Raw genomic sequence first — 27,175 nt, forward strand, 5'->3', positions numbered from 1 at the left:
AGAGTAAAAATCATGTTTCTCTTTTCTCAGTCTCCTGCTTCTTTAACTTTACTACACCATCTGGAGTTCTGCTCTCGCCCAACTACCCCCAGGAGTACGGGAACAACATGCACTGTGTGTGGCTAATCATTGCTAAGCCAGAGAGCAGGATCAACCTGGCCTTCAACGATTTGAGCATGGAAAAGCAGTTTGACTTCCTGTCCATCAAAGATGGGGGAAAGGCTGAGTCACCCATTTTGGGCAGTTTTTCTGGAGATGTTCTGCCATCACCAATCACTACGAGTGGACATGTAGCACGGCTGGAGTTTCTCACTGATCACACATATACTGATCGGGGCTTCAACATCACTTTTACGAGTAAGTCCTGCCTTGCTCTGCTGTTTCTTTTGTTATTTTTCTGAAAGACTTTTCACAGCACGTGTATGATGTATCTTGGGTAAAAAAATATAAATATATAAATAGGAAATATAAGCAAACATCGATTTAAAAAGATAATGGGATAACCCATCAGGCGACAAAGTAACTAACAGTGGCAGCATTTTGCTCTTTGTTGAGTAACAGTTTTAAGATTACAGCATGCAGTCAAAAATTTTTACAAAATGTGGTTAAAAACTAATCATGCTTATACGATTAGAATATACAGTACTGTGTCAAAGTCTTGAGGCACCACCAGTTTCTTCATAGTAAATTAAGTTCAATAATATCATAAATTATTTAAATGGGAACAAATGTTTTACTTTGCTAGACTGCAAGTGTAATACTTTAAATAGAAACTATTTAAAATATTAGTTGTTTATGTACTGTAACAACCTCAGCAGCGACCTCATTTCCCCTCCCGTCTGTTCCAACCACTTGGCATTCAGCATCACCAGTATATTAATGTAACACCAGTATATTGAATGCAAAAATTAATCATGAAACTGCTTAGGACTGGAAATGAGAACCAAAAACTTGCCAAAAATTTGAGTCCTTCAGGAAAAAGTCTCTCAGGACGCCTGGAGAACTGTTTCTCAAAACTACATTAAAAATACAAGAAAGTAAGGCTCTTTGGAAGCAAAATATGAAGAAATGAGGGGTGGCGGGAAAAAAGTCTTTCTTGTTGATACAGTACTGTGTATATTGGTTGACTCATGAACCAGGTTGTTTAAAAAAATTAAATGATACAAATTATATGAAATATTAATATTTGTATTTAAATCATTAGATTTCAAGCAGAAAAGGTCCTCTAGGCTCTATTAAAGTTTATATTTAAAACACATTAATTAAAGTTTTTTTTTTTAAATATGCGGGTTATAAATAGGAAGTCGATTGTGAAATCACCCATTGTAGTTTATTTAGAGAAACTTCGTTTTTCCGTGTGAAGCATTTTACGCATTATATTGGGTAAAAATGACTGTTTGTGGATAATTGACATAATGATGGCAAAGATGAATTGGAATTATGCATTTATTGTGATTGGCCATGTGAGTTTTGTCTATGCTGGAAACTGGTGACTCATTCTGTCACTCTGTTACTCTATTCTTTTGTTTAAGAATGTATTTTTTCTCCTTGTGCTTTTGTCTTTAGCTTTTCTGCACAATGAACAAATGAACAGCATTTCCTAAATCCTGCCCTCAATGCAATTCAGACAGTGTAAATTTGCATTTCTACTGCAGTTACGGAGAAACCTTTGAACATTTGAGCATTTTTCCCCCGTTGGTGTTGTTATTTTCAGATCAAGAGACTGCCTTGCCCTGAATTTGTCTGACTTACCAAAGAAGCATTGTTGCACTTTTACTACTTTCCATTCTACCTCGTATCTGCACTTAATCATTTCTCCGGATATTTCCTCACCATCACCGTCCTCATTACATTCATAGTAGCAGGTGTTGTGGGTGCTTTAGATGTAGGTTTATTGGTTTGATTAATAATTATATACACTGATTTTCCAGATTATTAAGTAGCAGATATGTGTGTCTAATAAACTACTTGTGGTTCCAAGTAGATTCTGTATAGAATAAAATTAAGTCAAATGAGTTCATTAAAGATGTCAGGAAGGTGATCCGCATGCCATGACTCCCCCCTTTTGGACCCCCTTTTTTTTTTTTTTTTTTAATGGAAGTCTCCCATGGGAGGCTATATTCACTTATGCTAATTAAGAGGATAGCAAACTCTACTGAAATGCTAGCTGGCAGTTTAATAAATGTGAGTAATGGTGATGGATGAGATACACAGCCGGTCCGGCTGCTGTAAAAATCTGTTTGAGGATCCACTAGATTTCTAAGTTGTGATGTGAAGACATATAGAAGGACATACAGACAGACAGACAGACATCGATTAAGAGAGAGAGAACAAAAGATGCCATGCAGAGAGTGTTTCCAAAATACATTAAATTAATACGTTATATGCGAAATGAATTCATCTCAAAAGCAATGATGACAAGCCAAAAATATCATCTTGTAGAAAGGTTCTGTACTTAATTCATTAAGAGGCTGTACAAAGTCACATTTATGCATTTCCAGCATGAACTACATAAAATGTGTATAGGTCATAAGAGTGGAAATTGGTTCAGAACGTGATTAAGGATGCACTAATGGTTCATCTGTGTTTATTATTAATACTATTATTATTATTATTATTATTATTATTATTATTATTGATTGATTGATTGATTGATTGATTCTTTTTTGTTTGTTTGTTTATGTGAACAAGTATAAAATCAACATCAGTAACAATGGGAACTAACTTGTTTAATAAACAGCTTCACAACATTAAAAATAACTAAATAATTAAAACATTGTTACTTAATAAATAAATAAAAAGTAATAAAATAACATCCAGTACTGTGAAAGAGTCTTGAACCACCCCATTTTTTCATATTTGAATAAGTGAAATTATGTAGATTAAATCAAACAATTGTCAACCAATCTCAATTCCCCTCTTGTCTGTTCCAAACATTCAGCATTCACCACTATACTAATCACCGGTCTGATCATCTGTCATCATCAGCACCTGTTTCTCTCTGGTTAAGGCTTTAAGATAAATGTTTTTATGGCTTTAATGATTTAAAGGTGTGTGGCTTGACAAGCAAAAAAAAGGGACTGGACTGAAAACGGGAGTCAAAAAAAAAAATCCTTCAGCAAGCTGGAGAACTATCCTTTAAGACTAACATAAAAAATACAAGAAAGTCTGGCTCTTTGGAAGCACAATATAAAGAAATGTGGGTTGGCTTAAGATTTTTGCACTGTACTGCAGGCTTAACTCGCTTGCCTGACTTTAAAATGTGTGGAGCTTAGTTTTAAATAGAACTGATATGCTGGTAATCAACATTAAAAGCTGGTGTTAAAGACATACATATTTAAAATTATAAGCTAAACACAGTTTAAATTAGCCCACTTTGACACAGTTTAAATTAGCCCACTGGGGGGGAAAAGGCCAACAAAGTATGCTTTTATTATAATTATCTAATCTTAATATGCTTTTTCAAAGATTTACATCCACTCATTTATTAGTTATAGGCCATAGTTGAGCAAACCTGAACCTGCAAATAGAATTAATCTGGTAAATGTGGATCAAAATGTCAATAGCCAATAGCTATTAATACTTAATTTCTTAATTTACAAAATAGGACAATCAAATCAATAACCCTTTTATTAAATAAACACAGAATTTATGAAAAATCAATAATTAAACACTCAGATACAGATATAGTATATAGAGATATCCATGGTACCTATGTGTGATATTGTGATTTTCTTTTCTTTTATGTTTTTATTAATATCATAATGAAATGGACCAATGCCTCTTCAATTCAGTTTATGACGACACACCAGCTGTCAAAACGTTCCTGCACCATAACAAAATAAGATTAAAAGAGAATTAAGGACATCCCTTAACGTTACAGATAAAAAAAAGAACAGTTTTAACTCCTGAGTGAAGGTTAGGTTAATTAATAAATAAATAAAAAGACATTAATAAAGAAATGATCAGCCAGGACTATGAGTGTGCCCTTTACCTCAAGTGATGAGACAGAAACTGATCAGTAATGGTACGTAATAATCAAAGTAAGATTCCCTTTCCCATTTCAGTTCTTTAAAATCTGACAATACCGCAAAGATTTAAATCCACTTTTAGAAGTTTAAAGCTCTGAAAACCTTTACCGTATCTTTATAACCAAATATGCTTCTGGTTGCGGTACATGCATAAGAGATTTCAGTTCAGAAATTTTCAGAATTATATACGGTACAGTATAAAAGAAAATCAGATCATATGGCAAAGGAAAAGCATTATTTCTCGCCCTGGTAACAAGGAAATTACTAATTAATTATACAGATACTTTCTTTCAGATCAAATATAATACTGAGTAGAAAAAGATTTCCAGATATCTTTGTGCTGAGTGTGAAATCACAGGCCTTCTACAAATGTCCACAAGACGATTCTGTCACTCTTATGCATGAATTCGGAATACAATCTGTGTCGTAATGATGTTTTCAGCTGACGGGGCTGATGGTACCATTTACTCATGCATCAGTTTGTCAGGCAAAATTGCATTCTGCAAAGACAGGTGGTTGGTCATTTTGCCAAATCTGCATGAGCTGCCCATGGTCTACAACACTACTTATATTTATAGCTTGTGTTTATAAAGTTTCTGCCACCCACACATATTTTTCTATTCATATATGTTTTATTTTTTTCTCTCTCTCTCTTCCTTAGCTTTTCGCCACAATGAGTGCCCCGATCCTGGAGTGCCGGTCAATGGGAAGCGTTTCGGAGAGAATTTGCAGCTGGGTAGTTCTATCTCTTTCCTGTGTCAGGAGGGTTTTGTGAAAACTCATGGATCTCAGACCATCTCCTGCATTCTTAAAGATGGCAACGTAGTGTGGGATAATGCTGTACCACGCTGTGAAGGTCAGTGCTGTGCATAAATGGATAAGGCATAGCCTGCCAGCCTTTGACTATGTAATAGACTCAATATTCTGTGGAAACAAACTGTGTTAATAAGCACTGTATAAACTGCTATGCTGTATTTTTTCCCCTTGTACATACTGTAAGGATTATTCGAATCAATGTTGTGAATTTTTTTTTTTTTTTTTTTGGAAACAAAAGGAAAAAAAAAAGAAACTAAATGTATTTTACCTTTATTATCTAAAGTACATTCTTACAAAACTAAGAAATTGATTATGTGACACCTCCTGGTCCTGGATTCAATTCCCATGTCGGGTCTGTGTGCATAGAGTTTGCATGTTTCCCAGTGCTTTGTGGGTTTTCTCTGGATACTCTGGTTTCTTCCCACAGTCCAAAGACATTAGGCTAATTGCCTTTTTACAAATTGCCCGTAGTGTGTGAATATTGACCTCCTATATTGAGGTCCTACCATGGGTGTCCAAGATAGGAATAAATGCAGTGGTCTCCACTGGCCTTCATGGTCTCTATTTGGATTACAGAGGTTCATAGATGGATAGAAGGAAGCGATTAATTAAACATGTAAATATATAATAATAATAATAATAATAATCTAATTAATTTACAATTTACAATTCTAATTTTTGCCTTAAAAATTATTTTTATTCTGATACACTTTATATATAGTAAGCATATATAGATTGCATAAAAATTGCATAACTTATATTTAAGAAGCCAGGTCCACACATTCAGCCTTGGGATGGTTCATGCTTTTGTTATATACTACGAAAAGTATGTAGATAGTAAAATATATGTCTCCTCATCAAATGAAATCCGCCATCCTGTGAATTATTTGAAGCCAGCAGTGGGGTAGTGGAAGCATAGATGCTGTGATCTGATAAAATGATCTACCTGAAAGGGCTGATTCTCTCCAATCTCAAACTGTTGTTGTACGATGCACATTTGCTTTTATACTGTACAGCAGCATAACGTCTTTCTACAGCTTCAGTGGACTGACATCACCAATGTTTCCAGACGTCTACTGATTTTCTCTTCTTTAAAAGAGAGATACTTTTTTTGCTAGAATAATTATTCTAATAAATCAAAGTAAGTTTGTCACTATGAACCATTTAAATAATTGATAAAACAGTTGTGGTGTGCAGTTAAAAGAAATAAATACTGTAACAGCAAGGTGGTGCATCAGATGAGAGGTTAGAAAATAAGACATTTTATGAGTCTTTGTTGCAATTGCTGAAGGTTAATTAAGGTTGTTTTACAAAGAAGCAGCTTGGTTTGTGTATGTCCTTTTTGCAGCTCCATGTGGTGGAGATTTGAAAGCCCCCAGCGGCATTATCCTGTCCCCTGGCTGGCCTGAGCTCTATAAAGAGGCTCTCAACTGTGAGTGGATCATCGAGGCTTCACCTGGATATCCAATCAAGATCATTTTTGACAAGTAAGATTTGGATGAGTTTTGTTTATTTTATTATAATAATACTAATAATAATAATAATAATAATAATGCTTTTTATATTAATTAAATGACATCATTTTATAAATGCTACAATATGTATTATACACTAAACAAGTGCACAGCTCCAATATTTATGCCTTTAGATTTGATTACGGTGCACATTTGCCCCAGCATTGTTTCAACAACATTATGCAATGTCACAACATTTAATTTTAATTTACATTAGCTTTTGGACAAGGATCTCAATAAGTCTTGGCATCCACCTCCACAAACTGGTAATTTATAATAACCTGGTCATTCAGTACATCAGCTGACTTTAATTTGCACTATGCATCAAAATGAGTATGTCAAAGTAAGAACAGAAATTCATAAAGTGATGTGTCCAGTGCTTACAACAGGATAAATCTGGACATATCAGACCCCAGGACCTTTTTCTATTGGTCAAAAGTCCAAACTTTGTAATCCCTAACAACGAACCTCACTAACAAAAGATTTAGTCTAACAGTGGTTTAGTCCTGAAGCTGAGTTCTTGTAGCGCTGTGCTTGAAGAAATGCTGTTACTTTCACTATAAATCATAACTGTGATTTCTACTACAATATAGTGATTTTTTACAATGCAATTTCACCAAACAAAAAAAAAATTAGAAGCTTCTCACTGCATCGGTTATGGGTTAAAAAAATTGTTGCCATATGAAACATATTAATCACAGCAGCAATTATATTATTAAAGGTTCTTAGGAATTTGCTTATGCAAGTTAAACAGTGCCTTTTTCGGTCAGGCTGTGTATATTTTAAAAACACCTTCAAAAGTCAGTTGCAAACAAGAGCTTTTCAAAAGCTCTGCACAAATCGTCTGCAGTGTGGAACAATTTTTACTCAAAGCTCCCATTAGCATGATTGACAGCTCTCCGTGTAAAACGAATACAAAAAAAAAAAAAATGTCTGGTCTTTGATTTTATGTAGCATCAATAAAACATAGCGTTCTGCTCCATTTGGCTGGCTTCTCCCTGAAATAGCACATTTTATTCATTACACTGATTAGTGCACAAGCAAGTGTACTGGCAGGCCGGTCTAACGAAATTCACAACTACAGCTAACAGATTGATATAGTCATACAAACTAATTCTCTCGCCTTGTAAATGGTATACTCCCGGTGGAGAGAAGCACGTTTTCAATATGCCGGGGCGAGAACTATTGCAGCCTTAGGCTCCCTCATGAGCACAAATGAATATCTGCATGCACGCATATGCCTCTGCTGATTATTTATTCATTTGACACCGGGATCCTCAGGCTTAGATCTGAAGCTGCGCTGCCTGCATGTTTATGTGGCCATCAGCACAGCTTTACCAGGATCATACTGTATGCTTAGAGTGTTTCATGTCTGTGCATTATTACTTCATAGTTTTGATATGTTATAGGCTTAAAAATCTTTATAATAAGTAAAAAAAAAAATCGATTTTGAAGGTTGCAGAATGTCTGATATTTTTTGGGCGGTGGTGGTTCAGAAGGGTGAAGCGCTGGGTTGCTGATTGGAGATTCGAGAGTTTAAGCCCATGCCACCACTGGCTCGCTTACCCTTGGGAAGACCGTTAACACTATGCCCCATACAAGCCTCCCCACTATGGTCCCAAAACCTGGTAGAAAATCTGACGATTGCGACAGGAAGGGGATCCGGCATAAAACCTGTGCGAGATTAAAATTTAGGCATTTGGCAGACACTGAGCCACACCAGGTCAAATGTTAAGAATTAAACATGTTGTATTTTACTAGATCATCTTATATTTTCATGTCTGCAGGTTTCGAACAGAGGTTAACTATGACGTGTTGGAAGTGCGGGACGGGCGCTATCCCTCATCGCCCCTAATTGGAAGTTACCAAGGTACCCAAGTGCCCCAGTTTCTCATTAGCACCTCCAACTTCCTGTACCTGCGATTCTCGACGGACAAGAGTCATTCCGACATTGGCTTTCGAATCCGATATGAGAGTAAGAACTTTTAAAGTACATTCAAATAATGATCATTAAATTCACATTAAGATAATTTGTTTAAGTACTGAAAAAAAGGTGCAATGTGAACAGGTCATACTTTACATAATTCAATATAGAAAGTAGAAACTTGTTTATATTAAATTAGTATCAGATATACAGTGTGTAGGTGTACAGTATGATGTTTTTTTTTAAACCTGAGCAACTAAATATTCCCTGTTGTCAGTATTCTGTTCCTTTACTGGTGTTATAAAAAAAGAATTATTTAACAGAAATGTATTATAAAAGCGTATAATCCTTTAGTGGCACCCTGTCCAGGGTGTACCCCGCCTTGTGCCCTTAGCCTCCTGGGATAGGCTCCAGGCCCCCCACGACCCTGAATACAGGATAAAGCGGTATTAATGATGAGTGACTGAGTGATTGATAATACTACAATATACTTATAATCCCTTCATTTATTTTGATAAAACCTGATTTAGTTACTTTTATACATTTTTATGTCTTTGATGCTTAAAAAATCGTTTAAGGCTACCCTTGTAAAATAATAGCAATTTTTATTATATTATTTTTTATTCCAGTGATGAGAAACCAGTGACACCTTCACTCAGGTGTGACTGCTGAATTTGAACACTTTCACTTCATGCATAATTACTGACAAAAGCTGAAATGTGTTTGGAGCTTACTGTACATCACAAGCTGGCATTTTTGTATGACTCCGTGGATGTGGTTTAATTGATTATGGTTGTCACTGTCGCTCCATAAATCTCAGCTTGAATTCAATTATTCAGAATCACTGAGCTGATCAGATTATACAGACAAGATGTGTTCATTGGAGAGTTTGAGAGTTTTTATATGAGGAAAACACTGTGAAGTGATTGTCCATATTTGTATTCATTAACGAAAGAATTCTCCAGTCCAGCTGCATGTCTTTTGACCATTTTGATGATGCTTCTTCTTAAAATCTCTCCAATAGCTTTGCAGCTCCAGTCTGATCACTGCGTTGATCCTGGGATCCCGGTCAACGGTCAACGCCATGGTAATGATTTCTACGTAGGTGCACTCGTGACCTTCACCTGTGATGCGGGATACACCCTGAGTGACCCTGACCCTCTAGAATGCGAGCCCAATTTCCAGTGGAATCGACCCCTTCCCAGCTGCGATGGTATGTTCGGGTTTCAGTCATATGAAAAAAGTTTCCTGTCTAAGAAAAGGATACTTTAGGGACAGGTAATTTATTTCAGCAGCATCGTTGCTTCAGTACTAGAAAGAATTCAAGCTACCCTTCCCATCCCGTTTGCTTATACTACCATAAATGCTTGAAGGCCATTATTGATTTCTCCCTTTGGGTAATAATAGAAATAATTTGCCTCCATATGGTTATGTCCTTTGGAAGGGCAAGTCTTGTAAACTTGCTTTTAGTGCCTTGTGAAAGCTTAGAGAGGTGCTATGTTTTAAACGATACTCCCGCTCTCCCCAGCACTCTGTGGCGGGTTTATTCAGGGCAACTCTGGCACTATCCTGTCACCCGGCTTTCCAGACTTCTACCCCCACAACCTTAACTGTACCTGGTTGATCGAGACCTCACATGGCAAAGGTAAACATGCTTTTAGCTTTGGGGTAAATCTTTTAAAAATGTCAAGTCAAATAAACAAATTAATTAATTGGTAATTGGAGAATGCCTTTATGTCTCATCGGCTCCCTTTTTTTACCAGGTGTCCAGTTTACCTTTCACACCTTTCATCTGGAGAGCCCTCATGACTGTCTCCTGGTGACGGAGAATGGCAGTTTTTCTCGGCCACTTTGGAGGCTGACAGGCTCCATACTGCCTCCTCCCCTCAGTGCTGGTCTGTTTGGGAACTACACTGCTCAGATCCGCTTCCTTTCTGACTTTTCTGTGTCGTACGAGGGGTTCAACATCACGTTCTCAGGTATGAGTTCTCAGTAGCTTGTGTTTTCATAATCCAGCAAATAATGTCTTTTTAGTAAAGTTGCCTGGATGTATTTGTGGGTCATTGATAGCTCATTGGTAAGTCGAGGTCCCAAGCCTTGATAAAATATATAGATGGTATCTTATACAAAGTGGATTTGTGCCTCGCTTCCAGCCTTCCTGACATTCCTGACCAAGATAAAGTGCTTACCAAAAACTAATGAGTGAGTGAGCTGCCTATTCTTTTCTATTTCTTCAGAGTATGATCTAGAGCCATGTGAGGATCCAGGTGTGCCTTCTTTCAGCACTCGTAAGGGACTGCAATTTGGCGTAGGTGATGCGCTCTTCTTCTCCTGCTTTCCTGGGTACCGGTTGGAGGGGCCAGCGAAGGTGGTGTGTTTAGGGGGGCGGCGACGGGTCTGGAGTTCCCCTCTCCCAAGGTGTGTTGGTAGGTGGTCACATGCTTTTTATTTTGCTTTATTTACTAAATAACTGCATGCTTTCTGTCATGTTCCCCCAAACAGAATCACCAGTTTAGTGAGTAAAGATATAATTCGTTTGCATTGGATTGCCAGTTGGTGGTATTGTGGGTAGCACTGACGCCTTGCACCTCCAGGGTCCAGGCTTGATTCCCGTCATTATGTGCATGGAATTTGTATATTCTCCCCGTGCTTAGTGGCTTTCCTCCGGGTACTCTGGTTTTCTCCCACAGTCCAAAGACATGCAGATTAGGTTAACTGCCATTCCCAAATTTCTCATAGTATGTGTGCCCTGCGTTGGATTGGCACCCTGTTCAGGGTGTACCCTGCCTCATGCCCTAAGTCTCCAGGGACAGGCTCCAGGTCCCTGTGACCATGTTTACAGGATAAAGACGCTCTGGATAAGGGCATCTGTCAAATGCCTAAATGTAAAAATGACAGAAAAAAGGAAATCTGTTTGTGAAAATTGTTATGCATAAGATTTTCCATAATTATCTATTTGGTGGTGTTAATCCTAGAAAACTGTTGTTTTTATTGGAAAATTTCTGTCATTTTAGTAATGCATAATTGAAGGTTTCTATTTATTTGTTAAAGCTATGTAAAGTAATGTAATAATTAAGAGCATGACTTAATTCATTATTCTGTGCCCTTTTAAGTCATTATGTTACACTTTATCTAAATACACTAATGGAAAAAGTTAATCAGAATGTTTCTTTATGTACCAGTTGTTGTAACAAGAACAACATGTACTATGAATTAAAATCAGTGTGGACAAAAATTTACATATTTAAATAAAGCAGTGCAAATGCTATCAGATTCCGGGCCCCTTTTTCCAGTGTGACTTTTCTGCATGCATGTTTGTGCTGTATTCGTTCATCATGTATCATGTATCATTTGACCTCTCCTGTGTTTAGCTGAATGCGGTTCCTCTGTGACTGGAAAACAAGGCATCCTCCTGTCTCCAAACTACCCTGGCTACTATGGCAACAATCACGAGTGCATCTACTCCATCCAGACCCAGCCTGGCAAAGGCATTCAGCTCCGGGCTCGAGACTTCCGCCTAGAGGACGATGACATGCTGATGGTGTGTGTAGAGTGTGTGTGTGTGTTTGTGTGGGTGTGGATGTGAATGTGTAATTAAGTTGGGGGATTTTGGTGCAATTCATCATGAAGTGTTTACAGTTTTACAGTCTATATGCGCTTCACATAAAGTGCAAAAGTTTGCACCCCCACCATGGTTTTGAATGGAACAAGGAAATGTAATGTCTTTTATAGCTTATCAAGAAAACAATTAAGGTTTTAAAATTCTTCATAGGGTTTTTCTTTTACTTATTATATTTTATTGTATTAAAGTTGATGTCACTTGCTATAAATAAAATTTTCTTTTACATTGTTCTTTGGTTTTAACTGTATGTCTTGCTTCCAGGTGTATGATGGCAGCAGTAATCGTGCCCGTTTGCTCGGTGTCTACACGGGCACAGAGCTGATGGAGGTGACACTGAACAGCACGTCCAGCACTATGTGGCTGGAATTTATCAGTAACAGCGAGAACACCAGCAAAGGCTTCGAGCTCCACTTCACCAGTGAGTGAAAGCAGATGTGCTTTGAATCATTATTATGCAAATCCAGTCATATTGAATCATATCAACTATGAAACGTTAAATGCTCTGTATATGAAACCTTTTCTTATTTGCGAGTACCATTTACTGCATTAGTTATAATGAACACAAAAACATAAGCCATATTATTATTTATTTTTTGATTAAGTTAAATAAACCAATAACTTTTAAATTAGGAATTAACCAACAATGCATAACTGATATAATGATTATAAATAAGTGAATTGATTAAAATGTTTGTGGTGGTATACTGATGAATGTTCTAAATGATGCTAAGTGGTTAGTGCCTGGGTTAGGGGTTAGGGTTAGGATTATGTTCTTTTTTTCATATAATATATATATATATATATATATATATATATATATATATATATATATATATATATATATATATATATATATATATATATATATAGCACAGAATTAACAATAACAATCTGCTCATTTTAACACGTTATAAACTTTCACATGGACTCAATGTCAATGCTTTGTATCAATCCAATCTGTTATTTGACTTAGAAAACATTTTTTTGTTAATTGTTGAATGCATGTAAGGGAATAACTATAGCTGGTATCATTCCATTAAAGACACAAATATTAAAAATAGATGTTGTAAGACTCTAATACAGAAATCAATAGGTTTATAAAAATTTTTACATCAAGTTTTTAGCCAAATGTTGTAATACAAGGTGATATCAAAAAGTTTCGAGACTAGTTTTGTAACACACCAACAGATGGTAGCGAGCACCAACCTTCATAAGTCAGTGTGCCAAAAGACATCCTCCTGTATACATCCGGAGCTGTGCAGCTAGGGATATGTGCGTTGCCACATCTTTTCATCACCGACAGCAAGTTAGAACAAAAAATTAATGTAATTTAAACATGCATGATGTTGCTACAACGTTTGTTCCCAGGCTGTTGACCCAGCGAAGCAGGTCCTCAGCTTGACCAAGTGCATGCTTATCGTCGTTATCAACATTTGCGGCATTGTGCATCGAGAATTCATCCCGAGGAGAGCCAGTTTGTCAATAGCGAATTCTTCTACCGTGCTTTAAGGCATCTGAGAGATAATGTACAGCAAAAGCAACTAGAACTGTGACACGCAAATCTTAAAACTTTTTGATAAACATTGGGAATTTCAGTGGTTAAACTCACACTATCTGAACAAATGTTGAGACAACTAAGAGTCCATTTGGAGTATTTATTGCTTATTTAGCTATACACTAATAATCATACAATAACCATAATCACACATCATTTTCAAATGGATAAACAGAAAATTTTAACATTTACTATGTAAAATAGAAATAATATCTAATTTTATTATAGCCCTAAGGCACTTCTCGTCTTTTGAGAAGAAGAGGCGGGCATTGCACACACTGCAAAGTGTGTTGGTGTAGCCTTTACCACAACTACAGCGTTGTCTATTTGTTTTCACATGAAAATGTCAAAGGAAACATACTTTGCTGCAAATAGGTTCAACAAATCAACACCTTCCATGAATATTTGTTCTAGGCACCCACAATTTAAGGCCTCTCAACTTGTGTACTGTATCCTTTAGTGGCTTTGTCCCAGCATTGAATCTTCTCTGCCGGTTCTGGGCCAGCAAATAATGACAAACGTGTGACCTCCCTGTTGTCGTACCATTTCACAGCACAGATGCGCTGGTTTGCTGTCGCTCTGACATCAAATCTTCCTTTCAACTTTAAGCTTTTCTCATCATCAAGGTTACAGTTGGGAAGGCATGTGTGTCCCAGTGTAATGAATTCCATGGTCAAGCAGCTTAACGATCAGTGGGATGCAGATGAAACAGTTGTCTGCATAGATCTTATAGCTGTGACCTTGTGCTTCATCACAAAATCCCCTGACAATACAAGTTCAGGTCTAGCACACATTCCATTCACACTGCCTTGATACACATCAAAGTCGCACAGTGTGCCGGAGATTCCCATCCTTACCTTCGAATTGAACCCCCATTGGTGTGGCTTGTTTGAGGCTGCTGAAAGGATTCATCATTTCATTCACAGAGTTGTGTTCTTCTGGTACCACCTGCAGGCATTTCTCCCTGAACGCATCAAGCCACGGTCTGAGTTTTTAGAGTTTTTTCCCTTCCCTTCAGTTTTTCCCATCTGAGACACCGGGAAAACAGTTGTACAATAAGTGTAATGATCTCAGAAGGCATTGGAATCTGTTCTGTGACATCACAAATGAAACATGTCGGTCTCCCAATACAGACGGACTCCAGACATTTGAACTAGTCTCATCTTTAGGTACATGCCAGGCATTTGCTCTTTTCCTTTGTGCTGGTGACTCTTGTTTCTTTTGAAAAATGTTCTCATTTGTGTTATCTGTCAGAGCCTTGTGGATCATGTCTTCAGACACGATCAAACTTTCAGAAGTACTCCAGGGGTGTATGGGGGCAGACGGGATCATTAGCGATATCCCGACCAGAAAAGTCAGCATTGGGACTGATGAAATCCATTTTCTGCCAGCAAATACCTGTCTTGTGCCATTTTTCTGTGTTTAAATGACTTACTTTTGTTGCCATGATGTCCACATAACTATCAAATTAGTGTCTTTTCTTCCAGTTCATGGTCATCTCGACATTCCTTTCCATCACTTGAATCAGTGTCCTTGAGTCCATCTCAAAGTCATTGTCCATATTTGGACGGCATGCGTGATCATACAGATTGTGGACAATTTGGTCTTTCTTGGCTAGTGGCCTTCTGAAACAAACAAAAAAAAATATTATCCTTCAGGCCAAATAATCTCAAAGCAAATTAATGATAATCATACTTACAAATTCCAAAGCTATCTGGCTGGCCTGTTGTGCCCTCTACTTTTTATACTGTACTTTTCCAAAACATTGTCATCTGGTCCTCAAGCAGATGTTTGAGCAAATATTTAAAGCCCAGAAAAGAAACCAGGACCAAATAAGTACTGTATATGTTATAAATAATAAAATACAGACAGTGTCAAATATTGCTATAGAAATAATTGCAAATTCTTAAAGAAATAATTTTCACGTTCCAAAAACATGCAAATTAGACTAATTGGTGTTTCCAAATTGCTCGTAGTGTGTGAACGAGCGTGTGATTGTGCATATGTGTGTGCCCTGTACACAGGATAAATTGTTATACAGTAGATGATGGTGACGCTTCTACAGTCAGATACATGCTCTCCTGAAGCTGTTGTGGTAATTATTACGGTACAGTAGCAACAATTAAACTGTACTCCTTGCCATACAGTGGTTACGCACATCTGTTCAAGCTCTATAGCGATTTCAGGTCAGAATGAATAATAGAGGGCTCAGGAGCGGCAGCGTACATATTAACTCACGCATGACTGAGATCTGCTGTAAGTGATTTTGTTGTGAATAGACCTTTTTTTTTTCATTTTGCTCTCGTTTTCTGTAACAGGTTTTAATCTTACCACATAATAACAAAGGTCATGTTTCATGTAAAAAGCCAATTGAATCTGTATTTCCCTCTTTCTCAGGTTTTGATCTGGTGAAATGTGAGGATCCAGGCATGCCTCAGTTCGGCTATAAGCTTGAGGATAAAGGTCACTTCGCAGGAAGCACAGTGTCGTACAGCTGTGACCCTGGTTATACCTTAAAGGGTAATGAGGTGCTGACATGCCTCAGAGGGGAGAGAAGAGCCTGGGACAGCCCTCTACCACAGTGTATAGGTAAGACCTGTGAATACTGTGTATACTAGATGTCGCTGAGTATAGACTGAATGTACTGTGCCTTAATGCTCTCTGAACAATCCAATCTGGCTGTTTGGTCTAAACAGGGTAAATGAATGTAATGCAGCGATTAGAAAAACATTTCTGGGAAGAAGCGAAATGCAATTTTGAGGAAATATGGTGTGAAATTGCTATGAAATGTGTCAGACTGTACGTTTTTTGTCACAGACAAAATTTCCATCTTGAGCAGATGTTTGGAGGTCATGGATGTCTTTTGATAATGAAATAGGACAGGATGAATCTGAAGAGTATGTGCTACCGTGCCACTGTGAATTTTACCTAAAAAGCTGCATGTATTATATCAAAGATGCAAGCATAATACTTAAGGTCCAGTTATGTACCTTGAATGATTATAACGTTCACACTAAAAGTTAAATTAAAAATGCGTACCGCTGAGGGTGCCACCCCGGTAACATAAAAAACATAATTTGCCTGACAATTTAAACCAAAGTGACTTACACTACAACTGGCAAAGAATAAACATGAGAAGAAGGTTAATTGTGTTGTGCAAGGATGCAAGCATGGCATGTTGGTCAGTCCAAGATCTGGATTACTGGATATATTCAGTAGTTCCAGCATAGTGGTGCTGTGATTAGCACTATCCAGGGAGTCTCATATCTCCAGGGTCGAGTAGCGCCTTTGGGTCCGTGTATGGAGTTTGCATGTTCTCCCTGTGCTTGGTGGGTCTTTTCCGGGATACCCGGTTTCCTTCCACAGTCGAAAGACATGCAGGTTAGGCTAACTGGCATTTCCAAATTGCCCGAAGTGTGTTTGTGTGTGCCCTGTAATGGACGGGCACCTTGTTTAGGTCCCCAAGATCCTTGGGATAGGCTTCAGGTATAGAAAATAAATTAAATGATTGAAGAATAGTAAGTAGTCGTGTACTTCACCCAGTAAGCCAGCACTTCCTTAGTTTAGTACCCAGCTCTATGTGGGTGTGAAAATTTAGTTGTGTAGACAGACAGATTGGAGTCCTTACCTTGATAGCTTTGGGCACTGCCGCTCTGGTTGAAATCAAGCCATGATTACTGTGTGCCATTTCACGTCGGCAAGAATAGTCTATCTTCCTTATTGACTGGCTGGCATGATTGACCGACTGACAAATCCCTCATCCTTAAAATACGCAGAGTTTCAAGGAGCATTGTGTCTTACAGATTGCACTGTTCCTTGACACTGACCGTTAAAAACATCCATCTTTAACTTTGCCTGAAACAGGTTAAAAGATGAAATTAAAATTTTAAATTGTTTCTTCTAAACACAGCAATAATGTGCCACCACGAACACAACCACTTAATTATTGAGAGCTTGTTATATGGAAGAATTAAATACAAATATGAATTATTTCTAGAATGAGCTAGCCAGTTATGAGTAAAATAATAATAATGATGATGATGATGATGATGATGCTAAGTTGCTACATAGTTGTGGGTTGCTGGAGATCCAGATAAGCAAGGTTGTATGAAATCTATGATCATTTAAGATAAAGATATACATACTGAGTTGATGTGTAATTTATTTAATTTATTAATTCATTTATTGAACTTCTATACTGCTTATCTGGTCAATAAGTAGTCTCTTGAGGGCCAATAGCCTATACAAGGAGATTTTGGGCACAAGATGGGGTACATCCTGTATAGGTTGCCAATCTGTTGCAGGAGTCACACAAACTCTTGGCAATTTTGGGAATGCCAATAAGGCTAATCTGCATGTCTTTGGACTGTGGGAGGAAACGGAGTTCCCGGAGGAAACCCACCAAACATGGGAAGAACATGCAAACTCCATGCATACAATCAAACCCTTAACCATGGAGTCCACTTAGCTTTCTCTCTAGGCTCCTGGCTGCGGGAAGCTACTGTTCAGCATCACTATTCCAAAATAGCTGACCTTCCTGTCAACTAACTGTTGTTGTTGTTACTTAATTACCTAATCCCATTTATTTCATCATTTGGGAATTTTCAAAATTGTTCCTTACTGTAGAAAAATTTATTCACATTATTGTCCAAATGTTTGACTGGTACGTTATGTGTATGTACAGTATACCATACCTTTAATTTTCCAAACTTTTATACACCATTGATTTAAGTGGTTAATGAATAACAGACACACACACATAATCACTACAGGTTGGTTAAATGGTAAATTGCGTTTGCGTAGTACCAACCAAATGGAGGGTGTGCTACTCCTGCAGTCTGACTCAAACTGTCATGAATTTTTTATCATGGTCTCCACTATGACCAACGTAAAAGACTGCATCCTTTGTGACCCGAGCTTTAGTGCATTCTGAATGCCTCATAAAAAATGAAACAGGCTGACTTTAAATGTTAAGTGCCTCGGTATTTCTGTTTACTTACCTCAACTACCCAAGTTTTTTTTTTTTTTTTTCATACGGCTTCTAAAACTTTTGTGCCCTGCCCTGATGCTTGCTGGGAAATTGCTCTGTAAATATGGAGCAGTTTTCTTGACAGTCATTTAATGCAACTTGTGTGTATTTGTTTGCTTGCGGAAGCCTGTGTATGAGTTTTCTGTTTGTTCATGAAGGCTCATTCTTGAGTTTGAAGTAAATGCTTACTTACAGTAATCCTACACACAGGAGCCAAAAGCAGTCAGGCATACAGTAAGTCCGCAGTCTGCTTACTAGGACCTTGGTTTTTATGTCTGCAATCCAAACCAGGGGTCACCAGCAGAGCCATCATTGTTAAATCCATAAGTGTAAGTCAACTGGACAGTTTAGGATCAGATAGATCGGAGATGTAGAAAGCCCAAGAGATTTCATGTGCGAAAAACGTAAATGCAAGACTAGATGGTCAGCAAATTGAGGTACAGTACAGTACCTAGGATAACAAGGCACAAATCTATTCAGAAGGAAAGTGTATAAAAACAGAACATTGGAAGAACCTTTCTTCCTGCAATCCAGGAAGTGAAGAAAAAAAAAAAAACTATGATCCTATGATCTTGGTAAGCATACTACAATGCACTTTTATATTCTTATATGCTACACTGTGGTTGGGTTCTTGAAAAATTCATGACAGAGTATCATATAAAGAAAAGATGTATTCCGGTGAAATCCTGAAATGTATTTATTTTTTTCTGTTTATTTTGCCTAGCTTTTAGGAGACTTATTTTATACAAGTTGAAATATATGCTGAGAAAAAGAAAGAGAAAGAGAGAGAGAGAGTACTGTGGTTTCATGACTTGTGGAGCAGGTCATATCTGGAGTTGAAGAAGATGGGTTTGTTTCAAAGTGATTTATCACCCTAACATCTACACTAGGGGAACATTCATCTGAAAATAAAAGTTCCGAAAGCTGAGAGAGAAGAAAAGCGCGAATAACGTTATATTATATGCGTGGTATTTGGATGATGCAGGTTTCCGAGTTGTTCCGCATTCACCTTTTTTCTGCATCCTTTCTCCAGTGATATAATGAAAGGTAAAGAAGGATTAATGTCATTTACAGAATTAATTAGATTCTAAAATAAACTATGACATTTAGAACAAAAAAATACTAGGCTGTATTCACTGCATTAGAAAAATATCAAAGGTCGGTCTTGTGCTGTTGTGTGGACTGGTGTGATTAAAAAGCTGCTGCTTATAAGCAGAAACTTGTCATTGGCAAAGATCTAGAATGCCAGATCAATTAAGTCCCCTCTTCAAAACAACAACAAAAAAAAACTAATGTGTCAGGGCTTTACCACCAGTTAAAATCAGCCTGACAGATTAATGTTAAAGACTGCCCTCTGCTCATCCCAGGACACTTTTTTTACAATGTGTTCATACACAAATACCCCTTTAACAAATGTAATACTGTCTACGGCACAGTGGCTTAGTGGTTAACACTGATGCCTTGTGACTCCAGGGTCCAGGATCGATTCCCTCCTCAGGGTTTGCGTGCATGGAGTTTGCATGTTCTCCCTGTGCTTGATGGGTTTCCGCTGGGTTCTCCGGTTTCCTCCAACAGTCCAAAGATGTGCAGATTAGGCTAATTGTTGTTCCAATAATGAATCTATGAATCAAAATGTTGTCCCAATTGTTGTCCCCGATGAGCAAGCCAAGAGCGACGGTGGCAAGGAAAAACTCCCTGAGATGGCAATAGGAAGAAACCTTAATAGGAACCAGACTCAACAGGGAACCCATCCGCATCTGGGTGATAGCAGATAAGCAGGGATTGATCTGCAGTCATACTGTGTGTCAGGTGGCTAGAAGTTTAATATAGATGTTGTCTTTAAGTTTATATGGAGTCCAGTTTATTATTGGAGGCTCAGTTAGACTATAGGAAATTCCAGTTCTGAAATTCCTCATAAATCATCAGCGAATAGCTGTCTGCATCAGCCGAGGCCAGGATGGTAAAGTGGGACCATCACTGGTCACCTCACGCATCCCATGCACCCTTTTGAGGCTGGTTCTGATTCAAAATTTCTTTCTCATGTCATCTCAGTGATGGTATTTTTTTCCCTCCTTGCCTCTCTCACCTCTGGCACCATAGAAATCACCATAGAAACTTGTATTTTAGGTGGCGTGCTGTTACCTCAGAACTCCAGATTCCTCGGACTGATCTTGAGCTGAGTTTACTCTCTGTGTGGAGTTTTGTATGTTTACCTCTTCTCCACATGAGTTTCCTCTAGAGCCTCTGATTTCTTCCAACTCCCCATAAACATGCCTCTAGGTGGATTGACTAAGCTAAATTCCATCCCTTTTACAAGACACCAGTTTGGCATTCAAGCACTAAGATCAATAAACATAAAATCTCCTCATCATTACTCATCATAAAATGCAAGAAAATAAAAGCAAAAAAACATGAAAGTGCACTGAAATAGCAAAAAATGGTAAATGATCCATTTAATTCATAGCCGTAGGAACTGGTAAGGGGTGTTACGGGGCACGGACTCCTCATAACGCACATCTGCGAAACTAGTTGGTGACACTTCGCTGGTTTCAGGGTTTTAACAGTGATAATAACAGTTCAAAGCAGTTGATGCACATAGTAAGTATCACTTTAATCTTTGAACTTTTCTCTATTACAGATGAATATAATGGCAATATATTCATTATATTATTGTATAATAATACATCTGCAGATCAGAACTTATTCAGTTATGTTTGAGTATTGAGTATCACAGAATATACTGCTACTACTACTAATATTAATAAAAATAAATAAATAATGATAATAATAATAAATGAAATATACCTATATGTTTTGTATTTTAAATCTTTTTGTCTTTTTGTATGATCAGTCCTTTAAAATAAAAGAACTTTCCATAGTAATATGCAGTTGTTTCTTTTTAATTCGATCTTTGTTTCAGTTTGATCTTTTTACTCTATTACTTTAATGCTATCTTGTAGCTTGTATATAGAAGAAAACATAGAAACAATCTGATTTATTTGCATACATCATATTGGTCTCCCTTTAACAATAATAATTAAAATCATTACTTAATCAGTAGATTTAAACTAGGAAAGTAGTGCTGCACAATTAGATTTATTATTATTATTATTATTATTATTATTATTATTATTATTAATAATATTATTATTATTATTATTATTATTATTATTATTAATATTATTATGACACATATTGCGATTGAGATTTAAACTGATATACTATTAAATACGCCATTTTGTATTTAATGTATTTATCAAAGCTTCCACAAATAAGCCACAAAAGATCTTATTAACAGGATGTTTGCCCCTATTTTGAAAAGTTTTTATCACCACAAAAGTATTTTAAATAATAAGAAAACGATAAATTAAAATACTTACATTCTTACAAACTCTACATAAATACCAGACTATGCATATACAGTATTGCTTGTAAAAAAAAAAAATGTGAGCCTTTTGCGATAAAATAACTGCACAGGTCCATATTGTGATTTGAATTTATTTAAATTAAATTAAATTAAAGCAATTAATTATGCAGCACTAGTTTAAAGTTTCAATTAAACTTTTTTAAATTGAGATTGTTTTAGTCAAAATGTCCACAAGATTTTGATCATTTGTTTGGGAATTGCTGATAAATCGGTGTGTAAGAGGATATACTGCATGTGATAAATGTGTTCCATCAAACAGATGCAGTAGTTTGAGCACTTTTATGATGCAATATGTAAAGAATAATACACAATACACAGTAAGGAGTGTGTGATTCTGCTTATACCATAGCAATTTGCCACCAATTACAATGTTTCATTTATTCATTTTTTACCCAAGAGACAAGTTATTCTAGTTCCTGTTCTGACTTGTGTTAGTGGTGTAATAAACACTTCTTTCTCTTACTCGATCTTACTCGATCAGACTTTCCTGTGCTGGGAGATTCATGAAGCTTAATACATTCTCCTTCCATAAATGTTAAATAAATGTCTCCTTAGAAAAATATCAGCACATCGTAGATTAAAGGTTTTTTATATAATGATAATTATTTTTTTAAACATTGACTTCCATCTAAAGACATTTTATATGTACCCATTGTTTGTCCAGTGGATAAAGTAATTTCTGTCTAATGAAGAGATCGTTTTCAATGGCATACGCTGATGTGTTTTTACTGAAAGTGTAAAAATGTTAATGTAAATCTTTCACTGCAGCTAAAAATTTGGACAAGATATTGGGCTCAGTTAGACAGTCTGGAGATAGCAGTAGCAGCGGTATTAAAAATTAAAATGTGCCATCAACACCAATACAACAGAACACAACTTTTTATAATTTAGTAAATAAAAATAAATAAATAATATGACACTAATTGACTAGTGGCAGTGATGTCCCCTTTGACCACTTTTTTTTTCCTTGGTAATTTTTTTGCAACACAAGCTAAGTGCTGCTAGCTTGCCGTGTTCTGTTGTTGACAGACATTGGTATTTACCTTTGGAAATAGGACAAGTAGGTTTAAAGTAGGAAAGAAGTGCTGCACAATTTAATAATTTTAAAAATTAATTTTTTGATTGAGATTTAAACTGATATGCTAACTATTAAATGCACCTTTTTGGATGCATTGTAATTATTAATGCTAACACCACATAAGGCACAAAAGATCTCATTAAAAGGATGTCTGCCAATATTTACCTACTGTATCACCTGAAATATATTTAAAGAATGAAAATACAATGAAATTTAATTCTTACATTATTACAAACTCTACATAAATACCAGACTATGCATACTGTATATTGCTTGTAATAAATTGCAGCTTTTTGCAAAGAAATAATTGCACAGGTCCATATTGTGATCCTGTGTGCTGCTGCTTGCCACAATTTTCAGTATTAGTCCTGTTGTTAAGTAGACATTGGTATTTAACTTTGAAAGGTTGTGCAGTGTGACACACAGTGGTTTAGACACTAATGTTACAGATGGAACAATCCCGAAGTGGAAAACATAACACATCTCATTTTAAAAGGGTTCTGCTTTAAAGTTTTAGAATGTAGAAGGGTTAAAAGATAGTCACAAACTAACCACTAACTTACAAAACTAAGTAGAACTAACTAAGGGTTTAAGCAAATGAAAATAGATGTGATCTAAACAGATGCAAATATACTGTACACTGCCTGGCCAACAAAAAAGGCCATTTCAGAATGAGCAAATTATCGGGCTACATCAGGCAAAGAAAATAACTAAGGAAAATTACAATTATGAAACTGGGTTAAGACGCTTCAACACATTACACACACATTACCTGGGAGGATGGGGATGAACCGTCAACTTTGTAGAAGAAATGTGATTGGAAAAAAAAAATCTTGAATGACGATCACTTGGTGAAGTTTTATGGTTAAAAAAAATCATCAGTAAAAAACAAATGTTTAATAGTCAGTGTGGATGTGTGGACAATGTGGATTTGGACTAAAACCATGTGTGGCCATAGGAAAACCATTTGATTGCCAGACTAATCAGAAAAATGGCTTTAATTTGCTATGGAGCATAAAGATTGGATTTTGGATTAATGGAAAAGGGTCATGTGGTGTGATGAGTCTGGATCAGGGTATGGATTAAAGTGATCCACTCATCATGCATACTTCCCAATGTACAAGCTTCTGAAGGCAGTGTCATGATCTGGGGTTGCTTCAGATGGCCAGGTCTAGGCGCAGCAATGTTATGTGGCAATAAAATAAAGTCAGCTGATGACCTGTACTGTACTGAACGTACTGAACGACCAGGGTAACACTTACCATGTTTTTTCCCCCAAGTTTTTTCCCCTTGATGGCACATGCATATTCCTGGACTTACTATAAATTGTTAAAAAAAAAAAAAAAAAAAAAAAAAGTGGTTCTGAGAGCAGGAGTGTTCTGAGAGTGAGTGTTACCATACAGTTATACACTGAAAACCCTAATAAGTTAATCGGACTAAATTGATTGAGTAAACTCGTTGCCTCAATTTAATTGAGTAATGGAATCTTCCAAAACTTGCATATTTAAGTTTATTTAACTTGGCGGTTTTGTACACTGTACTTAAATCATTCAGTTCAACAAACTTAGCACTTATTTAATGTACTTAAAAAATTGCGTTCACTTGGTATAAATTTTTTTTAAGTGTACTTATCTATTTAAGTTAACTCAACATGAAAATGTAATTAAACCTGTTAAACAATGTTCTTTTATTTGACTGCAAGCTTTGTGCACACCGAACTGAAATAAAACAATGAACAGCATTTTTAAGCTTAGATTTTTTTTATTGACAAAATGCCACAATTTTCCACCGGAAAGAATGTTGGAGAGTACTTTATTAGGCACACAGCATGTACGGCATGAGCATCACATTCACACAGGAACCACCATCCAATTCAGCCTCAGCATGAACTAGAGCACATTTCACACATCACCCCTTACCCACACACACAAACAGGGCCGAAGCCACTAACCCAAACACCCTTCCCCAACATGGTGAACACACCGACATCCCCGCAAAGCATGCTGGTCGTCAGCCGCCGCCCCGCCCACGCCACATTCACATTTGTGAAAATTGACCTTTTAAAAATGTTTTTTCCCCCAAAGGATTAATCATGATTTTGAGTTCACAACACTTGAAATCTTAAGTTTATGCATTTTGATGGTAAATAAGTTAAATGAACTTATATTTTTAAGTGATAGGTCCAAAATGCAAAATTTTAAGTAATGTTTAGTCAACATTACTTGATTGTATAAGTAAAGACAACATTAGGGTTTACAGTGTACACACATGTCTAAGACCAGCCGTGAGTTAGCTTAGGTTGAGCCCAATGCTGAAGTTTTTTTTAATTTGTTTTTAATAAACCTTTCCTAGTGGTTCCAAGAGCATAGTTCTATATTTTATATTTACTTATGAAAACTTTAACTATAAAAAAATTCTAACAGCAAGTAATATTCAAGCTGATATTGCACGCCTCGTGTTACCACTTCTATTGCCAAATCCTTGTAGGATTGTACATAAGCTTAACTCAAAGCCTTGGAATATTCTCACAAAATAAATGCAGTGTTAAAAGTTCAGATTTTTTATTTTTTTTATTAAATAAAGTTACAGTATTGTGTAGGTCAGTGCGACACATCAGTTCACTAACGAATGCATGAACAATTTGACACTAGTGCGGTCACTTGTATGCCTGCCTCCCACTGTTTGCTTCTACACGGATGTACACTATAAAGAAGCACACATTTGATCCGTGTCACCTCAGGGCTGTGAGGAGCTCACTGCTTCCTGGTGCGTGAAACTCTAGCTGTGGTGCCCCCTGGCCCTTACCTGCTGACAAACTGGTGATTTGTGCCTTGTGGCATGACACCACTACCATTCCTTCTACAAGATGGATAGCCCGGCCTGGCACTGGAGATATTACTGAAACCCTATCAGTGATATTAGCCAAAGGAAATGTGCCCTCCCTGGGGATGTCTCTATGCCGGACTTGATGTACGACTGCGCCATTCCGCCTATCGCTCATAAAGCTGGGCTCCTTGTGGAATAAATTATTGTGAATAGAAAGTTATACTGGCCTTGGCCACATGACAGTGCATCATATTTAGTATGCTATATCCCATGTTCACTGAGAGAAAATCTGGAATTTCCTGCACTGCAGCGTGCCTGTTACCGCAACACTCCTGTCCTGTCTGGAAAATGTTCGAAACCCACATCATCAAAGGACGGGCAGTTTTGTTTTAACTGGAAAATGATTTTCCCATCCACTGTTATGGGTAGAAATAAGCATTCCCGATAGCCTCATGAAAATGTTTCCGTTTATACTCTTTTAAAATTTATGAATGCACATTTATTTTATGTGCAATCTAAAACAGAATTTTGTGTTACTATGGGTTTACATCATGTTTTATTGAACATGAATCATGAGAAAACTGACGTATGAGTATTTCTGTTTGCCCTTTTTAGCTGAGTGTGGTGGGACGATCAAGGACGAGCCCACAGGTCGCATCCTGTCTCCAGGTTACCCAGCGCCTTATGAGCACAATCTGCACTGCGTGTGGACCATCGAAGCTCCACCTGGAAGCACCATTGGGTCTGTATTACACACTCCACCTGTCGCTTCTACCCACCCTGTCATTACCTCATCTATTCCCTTTGACATCATTATCAGCTCTTCATGGTTCCTACCTCTCATCTCTTATCTGACCTTGAATTCCAAACCATTAACTCTTTAACAATCGCAGCGGGAATTTTCTGGCACCGGTCTCGGCTGTCTGAGCGTGTCACCTCTGGCTTGCCTGATATTCTGAGATTTATGCATAAGCTCAAACCATGATTGGCTTTCACTATGGTTGACATCAGTTTGTGTGTGTGTGCCAGTATTGTTCTGGGCTGCTATCTTAGTCATCAGGGCTGGGGGGGTGTTAGTAGGGCATTAGCTTTTTGGCAGTCCTACACGTTGGCCTCTCCCCTTCCCCTGTAAATCGCTGCTAATGAATGAACATGCGCTCTCTTTAATTGCGGCTTGTTTCGCCAGTGTAATTCTGCATGAAATCTCGGCGCCAGGCACTATTTAATTGAAACGTGTCTCTTACAGCACTGTTTATCAGAAGCTCCCCTCTGTCCTTCAGCTACACTCTGGATGGCTCCCAGACTCCTTCCTGTTGCAGTACTTGTTTTTTGTCCTATTCTTAAACACTTAAA

At 37.2% G+C, this 27,175-nt stretch overlaps 1 protein-coding gene across 1 annotated transcript in view; it reads left to right on the plus strand.

Annotated features, from left to right (window-relative positions):
* csmd2 (CUB and Sushi multiple domains 2) overlaps positions 1–27,175 on the plus strand; it is a 393,418-nt gene that overhangs the window by 236,075 nt on the left and 130,168 nt on the right. The window contains exons 14-25 of the mRNA XM_053492012.1: positions 31–357; positions 4,693–4,887; positions 6,196–6,334; positions 8,149–8,336; positions 9,310–9,498; positions 9,814–9,930; positions 10,049–10,264; positions 10,523–10,711; positions 11,657–11,826; positions 12,169–12,325; positions 15,860–16,051; positions 26,438–26,564. Coding sequence (XP_053347987.1) covers positions 31–357; positions 4,693–4,887; positions 6,196–6,334; positions 8,149–8,336; positions 9,310–9,498; positions 9,814–9,930; positions 10,049–10,264; positions 10,523–10,711; positions 11,657–11,826; positions 12,169–12,325; positions 15,860–16,051; positions 26,438–26,564 — 2,206 coding nt within the window. The remainder of the gene's footprint in view (positions 1–30; positions 358–4,692; positions 4,888–6,195; positions 6,335–8,148; positions 8,337–9,309; positions 9,499–9,813; positions 9,931–10,048; positions 10,265–10,522; positions 10,712–11,656; positions 11,827–12,168; positions 12,326–15,859; positions 16,052–26,437; positions 26,565–27,175) is intronic.

This window comes from Clarias gariepinus, chromosome 3, assembly GCF_024256425.1.
Source record: "Clarias gariepinus isolate MV-2021 ecotype Netherlands chromosome 3, CGAR_prim_01v2, whole genome shotgun sequence".
Lineage (NCBI taxonomy): Eukaryota > Metazoa > Chordata > Actinopteri > Siluriformes > Clariidae > Clarias > Clarias gariepinus.